The sequence below is a fragment of the Canis lupus genome, chromosome 31 (assembly GCF_048164855.1).
Source record: "Canis lupus baileyi chromosome 31, mCanLup2.hap1, whole genome shotgun sequence".
In the NCBI taxonomy this organism is placed as follows: domain Eukaryota; kingdom Metazoa; phylum Chordata; class Mammalia; order Carnivora; family Canidae; genus Canis; species Canis lupus.
The window spans coordinates 38,525,741-38,544,986 of NC_132868.1; the positions used below are offsets into that span (position 1 = coordinate 38,525,741).

The following is a 19,246-nucleotide window of genomic DNA, read 5'->3' on the forward strand; positions in this document are numbered from 1 at the left end:
TTAAAGTTGTTATTGAGTAAAACAGATACACTGGGACTGCATGTTTTTTTTTTCATGTCATTCTATTGTATGTTATAATTTGTTTTCCTATTTAAGAACTTATTATGAGATTTTGTACTAATGTTAAAGTACTTGAACCATATTGATAGTAAGAAAGTGTATTTTAAGTTTTTATGAGATTTCATTTTTAAAAACTGCATATAAAGTATGCTAATATGTCCTTCCACTTGTATTGAACTGGATGTTTTATGTTCTTTTATGTTAAGAACTAACAATTTGGGATCCCTGGGTGGCGCAGCGGTTTGGCACCTGCCTTTGGCCCAGGGCGCGATCCTGGAGATCCGGGATCGAGTCCCACGTCGGGCTCCCGGTGCATGGAGCCTGCTTCTCCCTCTGCCTGTGTCTCTGCCTCTCTCTCTCTGACTATCATAAATAAAATAAAAATTAAAAAAAAAAAAAAAAAAAAAGAACTAACAATTTGCAGTTGATGTTGTTGGATTTTGTTGAGGAAGGTGTCTTCCTAACAAGTTTTGTTACAATGTAATCATAACCTTTTTATCCTTTAACTAAATATTTTCATATAGTTTTTCATTTTTACTATTTGAGCTCTTTATTTTGATATAATTTCCAATTGCAGTAAGCTACAAAAGTAGTATAGAGATTCTAGTACTCTACTCAGAATTCCCAAGTGGAAATATCCTGCCAGGATTCCTTTAGCATTCATTCATTCATGGTCTCTTTCTGTACACACATGGATTGTTTATATCTGCACTGTTGAGACTAAGTTGCAGGTCTCATGTACTTCTAAATACTTAAGTGTGTATTTCCCCAAATAGAGGGACATTTCTTGCACCACTACATACAGTACAGGTGTGTTAGAATTAGGAAATTGACATTAATAGTATGACTGCTAATTTTTATCAGTTTAACTAATACTCTTTTTAGGAAAAGAAAAAAAGTTCTTTTTTTCTGGTTCAGGGTCCATTCTAGGCTCATATGTTCTCTCCAGTCTCTTCTAATCTGGGATAGTTCCTGAACTTTCTTTGTTTTTAATGACCTTGACTTTTTTTGAAGCGTATAGGCCAGTTATTTAGTATAATGTCTGTCAACTTGGAGTCATTGATACTTTTGACCATTTTTTTTTTTTGTTTTTCTGGCCATATCCTTATGAGGAAATTTTACTTTAATGAAAATCTAAATGGTGCATTTCTAAGAGTGGGTATCCTTCTCCTTTTTTTGTTAAGTCTACATAATGTCTCATACTTTTATTTGGTTTTCATTAAATCTTTCCTCTTTTTTACCTTTTAGAAACCCCAAAGTCTTGTACTAAGTCTTCTAAAAATTCCACTCCAGTTCCTTCGAAGCAGTCAGCCAGGTGGCAAGTTGCAAAAGAGCTTTATCAGACTGAAAGTAATTATGTAAATATATTGGCCACAATTATTCAGGTAAGAGTTTGGTTGTAAAATGATCCCTATTCCAGTATTTCAACTAAAAAAAAGTCTAAGAGATACTGTTTCTTACAAGAAAATTACATAGAGGCACCTATGTCATTCGGTGGCTCAGTCGGTTAAGTGTCTGCCTTCAGCTCTGGTCATGATTCAGGGTCCAGAGATCAAGCCCTATGTTGGGCTCCCTGCTCAGCCATAAGTCTGCTTCTCCTTCTCCCTCTGCACCCCCACCCCCACTCATGGGCACATGCTTTCCCCCTCTCTCTCTTTCTTTTTCTCTCAAATAAATAAAATCTTCTAAAAAAATTATGTAAGCACAGAATTGGAACTTAGGTATTAAAAATGAAAATACATAACTAACAGAAAACTTTTATTGGGGAAGTACCATACGATGAATAGAGTAGCTTATATTCATACAGAAATAGTATCATTTTTTATAGTGACTAAAAAGAGAAGGATCCTCAGTAGATGATCTCTGAGGGGACTAGGTTTTATTTGATTCAGAACTTTGGAGGTTCCCTGTTACAACACTGAATTTATATACATAGATAAGGTAGGTAACTTGTTTTATTTAGTACCTGTATGTATGTGAAAAACAATAGCAATGAAGCATAACAATATGGATGTAATTTTTTTAGTAATCATGTGTCAAGTTTCTTAAAGCATGCAGTGGTTAGTCATAAATGTTAACTCATTACTGATCATTAAAATGTACTGTGAAGTTATTGCTGAAGAAAAACAATTCTAGTGGATCCTTATAGGATGAAATTGAAGAAGATATGAAGAATAAACTGAAATTCAAGGTTCTGAAAGACAATAATAGGTCATTATTTTGGCATCTGCAGAAAGAGGGAATAGATTTGTTTTAGGTAATGAAGGAGATTGTCAGGAAAATAAAGTTGATACCATCAAGCTTGTCTTTGAATAGAAAAATAATAGGGAGTTTCTGATTGGGGTTAATTTTTACCTGACCTCTATTTGAATTCTTAATATAACTCATTAGGGTTCAATATAATAGGCTTTAGTTGGCTTGTGCCATTGATAAAATTCATGGATAAGAAATGGAAAGGCTTCTTTTTTTGGTATTCATGGAGAGGTTATTCTTCACAGTTAATTTGTTTAGCAGTAGTCAAGGGTTTATGAGGCCCTCTGCTGTATTAAACTTCACTGTTTTAAGTCAGCTTTACTCTTCTTCCTCAAGGGAAATCATTCTAGATGAGTTTCTTGTTCAAGTTTTTATAGTCAGCCAAAATGTAGTTGAGTAGCAGAAAATCCCCTTGGCATATATTGTTCATGTACTTTGGTAGCATTTATTACCCAGAAATCTAAATCCTTTCAGGCCATGGTAAATGCACTGGAGTTTCAGAATTCTAATTTGCATATCAATAAATTCACTAAAATGCCTTTTAAAATGCATTTTAAAAAAGCCTTTAGAATGATTAGACTGTACATAGTTTTGTACCAATATGCTTACTACAAACCCACCTAAGATTTTCTGTAAAAGATTGTGGTCTAAATTCATAATAATGTTCTCTTCAGACTTTATTTTAGGTGATATTCCCCCCCCTTTTTTTTGGAATTAGATTTGGAATAACTTAATTTTAATTCAGCCCCCAAATTAATGAATATCCGGAAGCTTCTTTATTTTGTGTAATACTTGGGTGCCTGCTAACAGAAATTATTGTGCCAGATGTTAAAGAGGATTCCTATTTTAAAGGAACTTAGACTGGAAGAGGAGATAAAACATACATACCTAATTATAATACCAAGTGGAAAGTTATAAGCATCATAAAGGAGGTTTAGTTAAGGTATTTGGAGATTTGTGGGGTGAGAATGTTACTCTTCCAGCTTAGGGAAGGTGTTGGGCTAGAAGCTTCAATGGGTTGAACATTGGAAAAAGTACCATAAAGAAGATAAAAATTGATGTGAATTTTATTTAAAGATTTATTTATTTATATATAGAGAAAGATAGTGTGCATATGGGAGGGACAGAGGCAGAAGGAGAGGGAGAGAATTTCAGTCAGACTCAGAGCTCAGTCTCAGGACCTGAGACCATGACATGAGCCAAAACCAAAAGTTGAGTGCTTAATTGACTGAGCTACAAAGGTACCCCTGAAGTGAGTTTTAAAGTATGAGTATGATTAGTACATGGAAAGAATATGGGTAGGAAGTGTATTTGAGATTCTGCAAACAGTACAGACAATTGAAGATGTATATCATTGAGGGTTTTATGACTAGTCTAGGGGCTTTAGCGTTTAGGGTGGGTTAAGGGGTCTAGAGTAGGGGTGGGGAGTGGTTTTAATGAGATTTGAGATAAGGATGCCTATGTCAAACCAGAGAAGGCCTTTGTATATAGTGTGTTAGGTCATCCTAACAGAATTTTGATGGGAAGGGGAAGATGATATCCGACTTGGATTTTAGAACTATAATTTGGTTCACTTTGAAATAGGTATTAAAGAAGGGAAATTATGGAGGCAATGCCAATTTGAAGGAGATATATATACATTTTTTGGGGGGGGTAAATAAACATAAAGAATTGTTCTTAAAAATAGTAATAATTCATAATCTTCATGTAGTCCCTTAGTATTTGTAATGTATTTTCATTTAATCTTTATCTTTTTCTTTTTTGCTTCATTTCCTTCTCCCCTTTGCACTATTGGCATTCATTTTACTTGAACATATATTAAGACCCCAACAATAAGTTATTATTTTTACTTTAAATCGCCTGTTAAAATGTTTATTTATTTGTTTGTTTATAAAATATTTTATTTATTTATTCATGAGCGGGCTTCCCACGCGGGAGCCTGTTGCAGGACTTGATCCCGGGAACCTTGGATCGCACCCTGAGCCGAAGGCAGAGATGCTCAACCACTAAGCCACCCAAGCATCCCCAAAATTTTATGTTTTAAAATATCATGTAGTGAAATTGACTATGGATTTTAATACATGCAAAAATTTATATAATCTCTATTACAATCAGAATATAGATCATTTCCATCCCCCCAAAATTCCTGGTACTTCCTATTCCTTTATAAGTCATACCCTTTCCTTATTGCAACTCCTTGTAAGCACTGATTTCTTCTTTCTCACTATAATTTTGTCTTTTTAAAAAAATGTTTGTACTTAAGTATATGTTTGGAAATAGCTGATTGCTTATTGCCTTCTTATTAACTTGAAAGTACAAATTACTCTCGTATTCTAATAATTTTAGTGAATTGTAGAACTGTGTGATAAACTTGTATGAGATTCTAACATAACAGAAGAGTATGTATATACACGCAGATGTATAAAATAGGATAAAATAGAAAATGTTATAAGAAAAAAGTCATATTTAGGGAGAAGTATTTTTTTTCCTTTTTTTCTTTTCCATCAACATTTCCTTTCATTACTGTCTATATTTCGCTTTTTTTTCCCTTTCCCACAATCTATCCAAACTAGTCTTTTTTTTTTTTTTTTTTTTTTAACCTTTTAGCTATTTCAAGTACCATTGGAAGAGGAAGGACAACGTGGTGGGCCTATCCTTGCACCAGAAGAGATTAAGACTATTTTTGGTAGTATCCCTGATATCTTTGATGTGCACATGAAGATAAAGGTAAATTTGTTTATGTTAGGTTGTAGTAATTCTTTTTGGATTGTGCTTATATTTTTTTCAGGTACTGTTGATTGGCTAAATGAGTTTTATACCTAAGACTTACTCCCTCGTTTATTCCTTTGAATCATTTATGTCCCTGTGCGCCAATGCCTTATTAAGATTTGTTTGCCTGTTTTTTTGATTTTTGATTAATCCTGAGAATAAGGAATTAAACCTTATGAAGTCTTTTCTATAGAGACATGTGGTTACTAGTGCTAATTTTCTTACTGTTCCTCTCAGGCTGTATGTTTTGTTTTGCTTTGGACAGTTTGATAAACTTTGAAGCTGGAAGAGACTTAGAAACCATTTTGTTCATTTCTCTATTTCTGGTCAGATAAATATAAAAACCACATAAGACAATCCTATTCTCATTTTAATGATTTTTTTTTTTTCCTTTGATGAAGGGTCCCTGATTTATAAGTATCAGTCTCTCAGAGTTGGGGCAGGTTTAGCTGAACTCTTAAAAGTAGTTAAGCTTTATTTTCTCTTATTTTCCTATAAGATGCTTGAGCAAAATTGGTCAATTTTCTCCTCAGAACACCTCATATTAATGTTTAGTCCATATTCCAGTAAAAAAAGATCAATCTGAATTATAGGATGTTTTCTTTTTCTTTATTTTTTTTTTAAAGATTTTATTTATTTATTCATGAGAGACACAGAGAGAGAGAGAAAGAGAGAGAGACAGAGGGAGAAGCAGGCTCCATGCAGGGAGCCCAACATGGGACTTGATCCCGGGTCTCCAGGATCAGGCCCTGGGCTGAAGGCAGGCGCCAAACTGCTGAGCCACCCAGGGATCCCCATATAGGATGTTTTCATACAAGTACATTAAGTTACTTTGATTTTATTGCACATTATAAAAATATTGAAAGATCTACAAGTTTATAAAAATGTAATTTATCACTTGTATTTTGTACCTTATCAAAATGCATAATCATCTTTTAGTTATTTCTAGATCTCAAGGGAACTCTGAAAGAATTTTTATTTTCTTAAAAAGCTACAAAATTTCAGCCTAGTTTATCCTTATTTCCAGGTAGGTTTAATCTAAATATTTGAAAAGTATTCTTGATATATTTTTTCTTTGTAAGAAACACTGAGAGGTGTAAAAGTAGGGTGGGAAGGTAAGTGGGTTTTCATCTTGGTGTTCTAGCACCAACTTATGGATCAACTTGAATTTGTGTCATTTAGTTGGTCTGGGTGTACAAGTACTCTTCAAATATAAAATGTTATACCTGTTATGTGTATAGGATCATAATTTCAATTAAGAATCATGTTCTCCGATTCACTGGAGCTTTGAAAGTGATTGTCACTCTAGTTTGTCATGTGTAACATAATTCTTTAAGCTTTTTCTAGAAAGTTGGATTACCAATATTTCAACTATTAAGTTGTTTTTTAGCTGATTTCAGATTTGTCACACATTTGAAAATTTCAGAACCTGGGGTGCCTGGGTGGCTCCTTTGGTTAAGCATCTGACTCTTGGTGGTCATGCTCAGTCGTGAGATCAAACATTGAGTCAAGCTCCATGCTCAGAGCAGCCTGCTTGAGATTCTGTGCTTCTTCCTCTCCTCCCTAACTCCCCGTCCCCCCATTGCTCACACTTTCTCCCTGTCTCTAATAAATAAAGAAAATCTTTAAAAAATTTTCAAAGCCTGTGCTCTTTTTACCATGAAACCAATACATGTCAAACATTTGTAAAAATCAGTAGTAAAGAAAAGAGGAATAGAAAATGCCCATAATCCCATCACCCAAATTAAAAAAAAATTTTTTTTGTATTTTCTTTTTTTTTTAATAGTAGTTTTTTTCTCTTTTAAATGTAGCTGGCCATCAAGCATTGCCACATCTATTTGGACAGTATAAGAAGTATACCAAAAAAGAAGTTGGTATTATTGTCTACATTTTACAAATGTGAAACTGCTACACCCAGAAATTAAATAATTTTTCCAAAGTCAAGTCATCTTATAAATGCTGGATCCAGGATTTAAATACCTGTTTATCTAACTTCAAAGTCAATTCTTTTAAACCCTATTGCTAGCTTGCTTTTTTTAAAAATTGAGATACAGTTGATGTAACATTGTATTCATTTTAGCATAGGAGATAATGATTTAATATGTGTATATATTGTGATCGCCACAATACATTTAGTTAGCATCACCACACACAGTTACAAATTCTTTTTTTCTTTGTGATGAGAACTTTTAAGATCTACTCTCTGAGCAACTTCCAAACCTGCAATACAGTATTGTTAAGCACAGTTACCATGCTGTGTGTTACATCCCCATGTCTTACTTATAACCGGAAGTTTGTACCTCTGACCACTTTTGTCTATTTTGCCTTGCCACCCCCACCTCCACTCCCCACCCCCTGGCTCTGTCAACCACTAATAAGTTCTCTGAATCTATGAGTTTGGTTTTACTTATACTTAGTTTGGGTTTTTTTAGATTACACATAAGTGAGATCGTATAGTGTTTGTTTTTCTGACTTAGTTCACTTGATATAATGCCCTCAAGGTTTATCTTTGTTGCAGATGGCAGGATTTTCTTTCTTTCCCTTCCCTTCCCTTCCCTTCCCTTCCCTTCCCTTCCCTTCCCTTCCCTTCTTCCCTTCTTCCCTTCTTCCCTTCTTCCCTTCTTCCCTTCTTCCCTTCTTCCCTTCTTCCCTTCTTCCCTTCTTCCCTTCTTCCCTTCTTCCCTTCTTCCCTTCTTCCCTTCTTTCCTTCTTTCCTTCTTTCCTTCTTCTTTCCTTTCCAGAATTTATTTATTTATTCATGAGAGACACAGGGAGAGGAGAGGCAGACATAGGCAGAGGGAAAAGCAGGTTCTCCATGAGGAGTCTGATGCAGGATTGATCCCAGAACCCTGGGATCACGACTTGAGCCGAAGGCAGACGCTCGAACACTGAACCACCCAGGTGCCCCAGGATTTTCTTTTTTATATTTTAATAATAATCCATTTTCTATACATACAAATTTTCTTTATCCATTCATCTATTGATGGACACTTAGGTTGTTTTATGTTGCTTCTTGATATACTCTTAATATGCAAAGGAATAAATGTGTCCTAAATTTGTACAGTTTTTCATATCTTGTTAACAGTATTCCTGGGAAGCACTGCTGTGTATGTATCTTATGGTATTGCACAGTGGTTACAGGTGTGGGTTGTGGAATAAGGCATAAATGGGTATGAAGTCAGGTGGTTAAGTGTTTCAGTTTTCTTTTTTTTCTTTTTTTTTTTTAATTTTTATTTATTTATTTATGATAGTCACAGAGAGAGAGAGAGAGAGAGAGAGAGGCAGAGACACAGGCAGAGGGAGAAGCAGGCTCCATGCACCGGGAGCCCGATGTGGGATTCGATCCCGAGTCTCCAGGATCGCGCCCTGGGCCAAAGGCAGGTGCTAAACTGCTGCGCCACCCAGGGATCCCAATGTTTCAGTTTTCTTATCTGCAATATGGGATAGTTAGTCTGACTTGGAGGCTGTGGAACTTTTATTTTTATTTTTTACATATTCAGAAGACACTAAGCATAGTACTTGACACTATGAACATTCAATAAATAACAATAGCAATTCACGTTAATAATTTAAATTCAGAAAAAAAAAATTTAAATTCAGAAGTGAAGTAAACCAATGTTCAGAAGTTTTGTGAAGGAGTAAAACTAGTTTTTACCACTGTGTTTATAGCCATTGTGTCTGGCACTTAGATTTCTGTTAGTAAATGTTTGCTGAATGGTGGTCATGCTGTTTTTAAATGTCCAGATGAGGACTGGAAGTCTGTATTTACTTATTTAGTTCTTGGCTCTTTTTCATTTTTCTTTAAATTTTATTTATTTGTTATAGAGAGAGAGCGCGTGTGAGCACGAGTAGGGGGAGGGACAGAAAGAGGGTGAGACAAACTCCCTGCTGAGCAGGGAGCCCAATGTGGGGCTCAGTCCCAGGACCTTGAGACCTGAGCTGAAGGCAGACATGTGACCAACTGAGCCACCCAGGGGCCCCTGACCTCATTATTAATTTGATTGCAAGGGAATTCACTGGTGATATTTAGATTAGGATGAGAATTTTTGAGATTGTTATCAACATCTCTCTTTTCCTATATGTGAATATTTGCTTTTCAGGATTTATCAACATTCATTCTTGATGTACAAATGCCTACTTTTGCATGGAACTATGTTGAAACAAAAGAGAAAGGGATTGGATAGAGTGCTTTTTCTTTGTATGTTTATCCTTTATTAATTTTGTGGAAGTGTGAAGGTACCCTGTGCTTGATTCAGGAACAGGTGTATGTTGGGAAATCTGCTAATTTGGTTTATTGTGCAATGAGCAAGGTAAAAAAGAAATCCATCTTATATAAAAGTAGATAGCAGTACAGAAGAAATCTTAACAAGGAAGAAATGAAGGAAGTAGCTCTTGGTCCCATCTGTTTACTTTCTCTGCTTTTCTAACAGGCTATGGGAGCTCTGCTTTATGTCTTAGAACTGTAGAGTTCTGCTTATGGCCAGGAGGTAAACTTGGGAGAATCCTATGGAGAATTCCTGATGTGTTAAGGACAAAGAGAAGGAGATGTATCCCAGGGTCTCTGCTAAATTGAGTGAAGCATTTTCCCACAGGAGCATAGTAAGAAATGGTGGCACTATGAATAATGCTCTTGGGGGCTTACCTGCCCATCTGATTCCCCATTTCTAATGGAGAGGAGCTGTGGTATCGATCAAGTGGAATAATGGAATCTGGAGTTAGACTGCTTGAGTTTGAATGGTGGTTCACAGCTGTGTGATTTAAGTCAAATGGCTTGATCTCGTTAAATAGTTTCTGAGGTCACCATTCATGAAGGCAGAAATGCTTAGTCAACAAACATTAAGAATTCAAGGTTCACCAGAAATAGACTGTTTTCAGAGTGCCTAGAGATTATATTGCTTTCTGATAGCAATGTTCTTATATATACAGCCGTTTTAAAGTTTTTTACACTTTGTTTTTAAAAAGATTTTATTTATTTGAGAGAGAGAATGTACACGAGTGGGAGGTGGGAGCAGAGGAGAGGTACATGCAGACTCCCTGCTGAGCAGGGAGCCCAAGGTGGGCTCAATCTCAGGACCCCAAGAACATGACCTAAGCCAAAGGCAGACACTTAACTGACTGAGCCACCCAGGCACCCCAGCTTTTTACAATTTATAAAAAGGCCGCTAGATCATATTGCCAGAGCTGTAAGTTTTTTCTCTTTTGTATTACAGCTTTATGAATATTTTGTGTACTTTATATTAAATACATAGGTAAATACAGTTAATAATAGCTTACTCAGGACAACAATCTGTTAAGGATTTTTTTTTTTTTTTTTAAGATTTTATATTTAAGTAATCTCTACCCAGTGTGGGGCTCGAACTTATAATCCTGAGATGAGGAGTCATATGTTCCACTGAGTGAGCCAGCTAGGCACCTCTCAGGATTCTTCTAAATACTGAACAAGTTTTTAATTAATTTAATCCTCTGAGATAGGAATTATTATAATACCTCATTTTTCAGAATAGGAACTTGAGACATGTAGAGGTTAAATAACTTGAACCAAGGACACAGAACAAACCCTAGAAGCATTATTTAAAACTATCTAGTTAGTGTCAGAAGCTACTACATCATATTGCCCCAAGGTTAGTCTTATTTATAAACTTTTTCTTTCTTTTGTTTTTTTAAAATGCTGTTTTAGGTTGTTAAGTCTTATTTCTTGATTTTTGGGCTGTTAAAGTACTTTTCTGCTATCAGAAGTAATTTTTTCCCCTTTTAAAAACTTTTCTGAATCTGTTAGTATAGGACAGTGGTTAAACTACTTGGTCTCAGGATCCCTTTTAATTCTTACACTATTGAGGAACTTTTGTTAATATGGGTTTTATCTATTAGTATTAGCTATTTGAAATTAAAATGGAAAATTTAAAAATATTTTTCAAGATGCTTCAAATTTTTTAACAGCTTTATTGAGGTACATTATATATGTCCTTAAATTCACCTATTTCAAATATACTATTCAGTGAGTTAATGACTACTAAGTGATGCAACTAATCTAGTTTCTGTCTCTATAAATTTGTCTTTTTTGGACATTTCATACAAATGCAAATCTATAGTATATTGTATCTTATGTCTGACACGTAGCATATTTTTGAATTTCTTGTATGATGCTGCATGTTAGTACTTTGTTCCTTTGTATGGGCAGATAATATTTTATTATTTTGAAGTACAAAAGTTTTTAATTTTGATGAAGTCCAGTTTATCCATTTTTTTTCTTTTATGTACTGTGCTTTTGCTTTCATATCTAAGAAATTTTGCCTAACTTAAGGTTTTAAAGATTTTCTTCTATGTTTTCTTCTTAAAGTTGTATTGTTTTAGCTCTATAGCTAGGTCTGTAATCCATTTTGAGTTAATTTTTGGCTAAAGTGACAGCCCATCTTTTTACGTGTATATATTCAGTCTACTTTAAAAATTATATCAATAAATTTAAAGTTATAATAACTCATTATATAAGTAGCATAAATAACATAATCTTTATAGAAAATAACTAATTTCCAAAGCAGAAATAGTGAGAAGAGTGACACTGACATTTTTCCTGTCTGGCTTATGAGAAGACTATTTATCATACAGGCTTCTGAATTTAGTCTGTTGCAGTATCACTCGTCATGTAGCCTGTAGGAAACTCTATCGTATACTTGTGAGAGAATTAAAGTGGGAAGTCAAGTAGAGCTTTAGTATTGTAATGAAAATAGTTTTAATCTCATGAATCCCACAAAAAAAGATGTCCTGGGGGGCCTGTGGTTGACACTTGGAGAACTTTTGGTTATAAGAGCTTTGGATTAATTTCTACTTTAAAGTCACTCTTAGAATTTCAGCTAGGGAATATGTCATTTCTTGGCATCTCATTTTATCCTCTGATTTGAGTTTTATTACCTTATGCTTTTAAATGTCTTCTACATTTTTATAAATATTTAATATTTTAGGATGACAGTAGAGGAGTTTTATAGATCAGGAATTACCAAACTATGATTGATGGACCAAATCCAGTGAGTTTTGGATTTTGGTAAAGTGTTTTGCTTGTTTTGGTGAAGAAAGCTTTATTGAAACATGGCCACATTGGTTGTTTATGATTTGTCTATGGCTGCTTCAACAGTACAAGGACAGAGTACTTCTAACAGACACCATATGGCCTGCAAGGCTTAAAATATTTACTATCTGACCCTTTAAGTAAAATTTTCTGACCTGTCGGAGATTATAGTTTCAAATGGCTGATGTTAAATAAGATGCTTTAGCAGCAAGATGGAAAGTAGTTTTCTATGATTAATAATGCCAATCAACTTTATAGTTAATAGGAAAAGATGTTGAGCTATCATATCAATTTGGAAAGTTAGGCTTAGTCTTACTGACTTGATACTCTTGATATTTTCTTAATTATTTTTCAAAGGATATTTTCCTGCTAGTCAAGAAGCTAATTCCTTGTTGAGGAGAAAGAATGTGTTATATTAATTGTTTTGCACATCAAACTGAGATGCTTTGTAATGTAAGGTGCTACTTTGAATATTTCAAAAATATTGAAGAATGTTTAAGGCACCGCCAAGTTCAAGCTTAAATGTTTCAATTTGTGCTCTTTCAGGATGATCTGGAAGACCTTATTGTTAATTGGGATGAGAGCAAAAGCATTGGTGACATCTTTCTTAAATATGTAAGTATTTTACTTCTTTTTTTTTTTTAATTTTTATTTATTTATGATAGTCACAGAGAGAGAGAGAGAGAGAGAGAGGCAGAGACACAGGCAGAGGGAGAAGCAGGCTCCATGCACCGGGAGCCCGACGTGGGATTCGATCCCGGGTCTCCAGCATCGCGCCCTGGGCCAAAGGCAGGCGCTAAACTGCTGCACCTCCCAGGGATCCCATTTTACTTCTTTTTTAGGCTTTCAGGTTAAAGCATCATCTCATTAAATAGTCTCAAGGGAATGACAGGTACTTGTTTAAATGTAAGAGCTTGCTTTCAAAACTTTGACGTAGTTGTGTTTGTAAAATAAATTGGAAGTGTTTTTGTCTTATGAAACATATAAGTTAACACTTTCTTGATACCCCGAGGTCTTTGTTAGGAGCACTGATTGTCATGGTATGCTATAATCATTTTATTATGTATCAGGTTATTTGCCCTTCATTAATGGTTGCAGATTAATGATTTTTTTAAAATTTTCTGTAGTTTTCATTTTTTTCTTTATAGTTGGTATCATTTTTGCCGTTACTGTGTCTCCTCTGCGTAAAAGCTTCTAACGAAGTGCTATTTCTTTACTAGGGTAGGAACTACATAGCTTAACTTTATCAAATAAATTAATTTTGAAAGAGGTGCAGCGAATAGGGTTTATAAGTGTCTTTTAGTCTCTGAATCTAATTTATTGTTTTCGATGTCTTGAGTTCTGCCAAATAAACTTTTCTGAAGCCTCCTTTTAACTTCTGTCCCTCACCATATAGTCTTACATGTTTTTTCTGGTTGGTTGAGAATTCCAAAGAAGAAATAATTATCACATTCCTTTTTTTTTTTTTTTTAAGTTTCAGAGATAGAATTTAGTGATTCATCATTTGTATATACAACATCCAATGCTCATTACTTCAAGTGCCCTTCTTAATGCTCATCACCCAATTACCCACCCCATCCCCCCACATACCTCCCCTCCAGCAAACCTCAGTGTGTTTCCTAGAGTTAGGAATGTCTTATGGTTTGTCTCCCTCTCTGATTTCATTTCATTTTATTTTTTCTTCCTTTCTTCTATGTTCATCTGTTTTGTTTCTTAAATTTCACATGAGTGAAATCATATGATGTCTTTCCTTGACCGACTTATTTTGCTTAGCATAATACCCTTTAGTTCCATCCACATCATTGCAAATGGCAAGATTTCATTTTTTTGATAGCTGAGTAATATTCCATTGTATATATATTACCACCTCTTAATCCATTCATCTGTCCATGGACATCTGGGCTCTTTGCATATTTTGACTATTAGGCCAGATATCTTTTTGATATCTGTTAGTCTTCTCAATTAGCCAAGATGTTTTTCCCTTTTTTTGTTGCTTTTTTGGGTAATATTATTTGATCTATTAAATGGTGGCTTGGATTCATCAATAAATAGCATGTTCTTGGATACTAATTATATTCTGAACTTAATAGAAATTTTTAAACTTGGTCATGTTTATGTCAATACAATAAGCATTAGTATACTTTGGTTTTTTAGTCTTCATTTGCTTTTCAAGTTTTAGGCTATGTGTACCAGTTGATGCATTTTGGTTAGCAGTTAACTCATTAATGAGTAATTCATAAAATTTGTATATTTAACTTGAGAAGAAATTTATTTTAAATTTTTATTTTGCATCCAATGAATCAGATTTTGACTATTATTTGGCTTTAAATTTCATTATCTAAGGGTAACATATATAACAAATTAATGTGTTTTTTTTCCTTCTTCCTAGTCAAAAGATTTGGTAAAAACGTACCCTCCCTTTGTAAACTTCTTTGAAATGAGCAAGGAAACGATTATTAAATGTGAAAAACAGAAACCAAGATTTCATGCTTTTCTGAAGGTAACTTACATTTCTTGAAAATAAAACTCTGAGAATAATTTCTGAAGGAGTGCATTTAAATCATACTTTTAGTAAAAATTAACCATGTAAGAACACCTGAGTGTTTAATCTTTTAACTTTAGGAAGACCTGAGAGTGGCAGTGATATTAGGCTTCAGAAGATTTAGATAGCTAGCAGAGGCCATGGGGGAGCTGAGTAGTGAGAATATTGTCTGTAGGTACTTATATTTTTTTTAAGTTATGCATGGTTTAGTTCTCAGACATTTTTCAATGTGATTTGCTTTTGCCTCTAAGTGCTTTATTTTGTTTACTCAATAGTATCCGCATAATTAATACTTCAAAAACCGGTGTTTTTGTTTTTGTTTTTTGTTTTTTTTTGTGAATGGTGTAAACTCAAGTGAAATTTAGGATAGAATTTATAGAAATGTGCAGAGAAACTCACTTTGTGTTTAAGATGTTAATCTTTGAGTAGCCAAGAGTTCATTTCAGGCCCTGGAAGATTATTCAACCACAGTAATCTAGAGAATCACTGCCACCCCATCTCTTCTATTAGTTCTTTTCAGGGCACTAGTGATGAGGTGTAATCTAATAAATGCAAGGTGTTTAATTTTTGCAGAAAACCTTTTTTTTATTGTGAAATTCCTTTCAGATAAACCAAGCTAAACCAGAATGTGGACGGCAAAGCCTTGTTGAACTTCTCATTCGACCAGTACAGAGGTTACCCAGTGTTGCATTACTTTTAAATGGTACTTGTCTGATCTGTTTTCAGACTATTTTGGATGTTTTTTAAGAAACTGTTTTGCTCTAACAATTTTGAAATTCTTTTCATTTTATAATTTTCTTAGATTTCAGCATTAATGTTTATGTCTTATATAGAAAATATCTTTATGGATAATCTTAAAATCACAGGTAATTCAGTCTCCTACAATGCCTTATTTGTTACCGTATCAATTACATTGACTATTATTTTAGTTTTTGTTTCTCTACAGAAACAAAACTCTCTTATATTTCATGGCGTGTCACTAATTCAGAATCAGTTTACATCTATGTAAGTAAAATTCACGCATAAAATCACAAGCAAGAGATAATTCATGTCTCAAATTATTTAGTTCTTCTCTGAACCTTAAGTTCTGTATACTTAGTCTAATGCTTAACCTTTTTCTTAGATTGTACAGAACACTCTTGAAGCCTGCATCCATTTAATCTAGAACTTAAACAGAGTCAAAATTTTTTTTTTACAAAGTTAAATTTTTTTTCAAGATTTTACTTATTTATTCATGAGAGACAGAGAGGCAGAGACATAGGCAGAGGGAGAATCAAGCTCTCTGCAGGGAGCCTGATGTAGGATTTGATTTCAGGACCCTGGGATCATAACCTGAACCAAAGGCAGATGCTCAACCTCTGAGCCCCCAGGCATCCCTACAGAGTTAACTTTTTTTTTTTTTTTTTAAAGAAAAGGTAAGGAAGGCTTTTTTTTAAAAAAAGATTTTATTTATTCTTGAGAGTCAGAGAGAGAGAGAGAGGGAGGGAGAGAGAGGCAGAGACACAGGCAGAGGGAAGCAGGATCATGCGGGACTCTAGGATCACGCCCTGGGCTGAAGGCGGCGGCACTAAACCGCTGAGCCACCCGGGCTGCCCCAGAGTTAATTTTTATGAATAAATTTTGCTTATAGCAAAAGAAAAGCTTATATATATGCCTTTACATTTAGCTCACTAAAGTATTGAATATTTTTAGGACACGGTCAGTTTTTATATTTTTTAAATTAAGTATGAAAACTAAATTATAAACCGAATTAAGCACATTAGTATGGATAGCAGATAAGGAGGCTAATTTTGTGACTGTTTAATCATTTCCTTTTTAAAATATTTTAGGTACAGTGCCTGGGTGGCTCAGTTGGTTAAGCACCTGCCTTTGGCTCAGGTCAAGAACCCAGGGTCCTGGGATTGAGTCCCGGATCAGGCTCCCTGCTTAGTGATGAGACTTCTCCCTCTACCCACCTACCTGCTTGTGATCTCTCTCTCATGCTCTCTCTTTTTCACTCTCTCAAATAAATAAATAAAATCCTTAAAACAATATTTTGGGTAGTATATGAATTATAGTAGTAATTTAAAAAAATTGATCATTTTCTTTTAAAGGTTTTTAAATCTAGTTTAGAATAGTTTATAAGATGATTTCCCCCATCTTTAAAAGCTGTCCTGCTTTTTTAAATTCTAAGGAAAATATATGGACAAAGCAGTGTGATTTAACTTTACAAAGCTGTATGGGTTTTTTTTTTTTTTTTTTTTGGATTATTTGCTTATCTTCATTATTTTTCATTATGTACATGTAGAAATCCATCAAATAGTTTCTAAGCCTTTCTCCTATCATTCCAACTTAAAAGATTGTGTGGGTATGGTACTAGGGAACCATCAGATGGGACATGGCATAGGGAACTTAACCTAGATAAGAATCAAAACATGAGCATGTCATGAGCCTCTAAGTTAAACAAAACCTGCTTTCAAGGTTACTGAATGCTCTCTGTGATAGAGCCATGGGCTCCAACATGAAATATAACATATAATGACTTCTCAGCACTATGGAGAGAGTTTGAGGAGCCTAGGTGTTCCCAAACTTTACTAATAGGGAATTGATACAGCAGTGTAAGAAAATCTGTACATATTCTGGAAATTTAGCCAATAAAAAATGTGGAAGAAAAAAATCTGTGAACAAATGTGTAAGAAGAGAGTTCCTAAGGGAACATTGCATAAAACCTTTTTTGAAGTAAAGCTTAGATAATATCTTTAAAAATTAACCAGCCTATATCAAAATGGACAGTATTTTTTTTTTAAATATTTATTTGAGAGAGAGAGAGAGCATGTGTGCATAGTAGGGGGAGGGGCCAAAGGAGAAGGACAAGCAGATGGGTCCCCACTGAGCTCACTGACGTGGGGCTGTATCCTAGGACCCTGAGATCATGACCTGAACCAAATGAAGCACTTAACTGAGACACCCAGGTGCCCCAAGATGGAGGGCATTTTGAAGTCTTAGATAAAAAAACTATTTTTTTTTTTTTTTTTTTTTTTTTTTACTATTTTTCTAGTCCTTTTTTAAATTCTAAGGAAAATATATGGACAAAGCAGTATGATTTAACTTTACAAAGCAGGGTGGTGGGTTTCTTTATTTTATTTTATTTTTTTTGGATTTTTCCTCATAAAAAAACTCATAACATTTTATCATAACAGATCTTAGGAAGCATACAGCTGAAGAAAATCCTGACAAAAGCACTCTAGAAAAAGCTATTGGATCACTAAAGGAAGTAATGACGTAAGTGCATTATTTCAATTTCTTATTGTTTCTGAGATTAAAATGGAATTGTAGAACAATTAGAATCATGAATGGAGAGAAAAATATCAATAGCAAGTTTTTATAAAGTGATGTCTAAATTATTTTTCTAATAGTGTAGAAAATGATGAGAGAGAAGTATTGTAAGAATACATTGATTAATAGAAAACATTTATTTCTGAAGGTATTAAACTATTCTGCATAGAAAGTAACAATGATTTAGAAATTTGATAATGTGGGGGGCAGCCCAGGTGGCTCAGCGGTTTAGTACCACCTTCAGCCCAGGGCGTGATCCTGGAGACCCAGGATCGAGTCCCACGTCAGGCTCGCTGCATGGAGCCTGCTTCTCCCTCTGCCTGTGTCTCTGCCTCTCTCTCTCTCTCTCTCTCTCTCTCTGTCTCTCATGAATAAATAAAATCTTTAATAAAAAAAAAGAAATTTGATAATGTTATGAATGTACTTCTGGACATTTTCTTCATATACTTTCAAGTCATAGCATATTCTTGTCTTCGTTTAAACTACCCAAATGTAACTCAGGAAGTTGACTGTGGTGAAATAAAAAGAAAAGATTCATAATACTTTATAATACTTCTTTTGACTTTTACTTTTAACTTCTTACTTCTTACCTTGAATTTAATGGAATATAAATTGATAGGGTTGGTTGTAGATGTACTAAAAGTATAAACTCTGTGGAATTGATTTGGATGCTTGATTGTTAAATTTAGGCTAATTACTGTAGGTCTAACTTGGAGACATAGCTCTAATCAGAGATGCTCTTTCTTTTTTTAATTTAAGTTCAATTAATTAACATATAGTATATTATTAGTTTCGGAGGTAGAGTTGTTCAGTGATTCATCAGTCTTATGTAACACCCAGTGCTCATTACTTTGCATGCCCTTTTTAATGCCCATCACTCAGTTACCCTGTCCCCACACCCCCAACCCCTTTAACAACCCTCAGTTTATTTATTTTTGTTTGTTTTCAGTTTGTTTATTTTTAAGAATCTGTTATGATATGTCTTCCTCTCTGATTTCGTCTAGTTTTTTTCTTCCCTTCCCTATGTTCCTCTCTCTTTCTTTCTTCTTTCTTTTCTTTTCTTTTCTTTTCTTTTCTTTTCTTTTCTTTTCTTTTCTTTTTTCTTTTCTTTCTTTTCTTTTCTTTCTTTCTCTCTCTCTTTCTTTCTCTCTTTCTTTCTTTCTTTCTTTCTTTCTTTCTTTCTTTCTTTCTTTCTTTCTTTCTTTCTTTCTTTCTTTCTTTCTTTCTTTCTTTCGATTTTACTTATT

At 34.3% G+C, this 19,246-nt stretch overlaps 1 protein-coding gene across 9 annotated transcripts in view; it reads left to right on the top strand.

The window, feature by feature from the left end:
- ECT2 (epithelial cell transforming 2) overlaps window positions 1–19,246 on the top strand; it is a 62,739-nt gene that overhangs the window by 15,850 nt on the left and 27,643 nt on the right. For 8 of the 9 annotated variants that reach the window (XM_072808090.1, XM_072808097.1, XM_072808095.1 and 5 more), the window contains 6 exons: window positions 1,309–1,445; window positions 4,921–5,040; window positions 12,689–12,757; window positions 14,532–14,642; window positions 15,291–15,387; window positions 17,864–17,945. In XM_072808090.1, the coding sequence (XP_072664191.1) occupies window positions 1,309–1,445; window positions 4,921–5,040; window positions 12,689–12,757; window positions 14,532–14,642; window positions 15,291–15,387; window positions 17,864–17,945 (616 nt within the window). The remainder of the gene's footprint in view (window positions 1–1,308; window positions 1,446–4,920; window positions 5,041–12,688; window positions 12,758–14,531; window positions 14,643–15,290; window positions 15,388–17,863; window positions 17,946–19,246) is intronic. The other variant, XM_072808094.1, reaches the window with a different exon arrangement.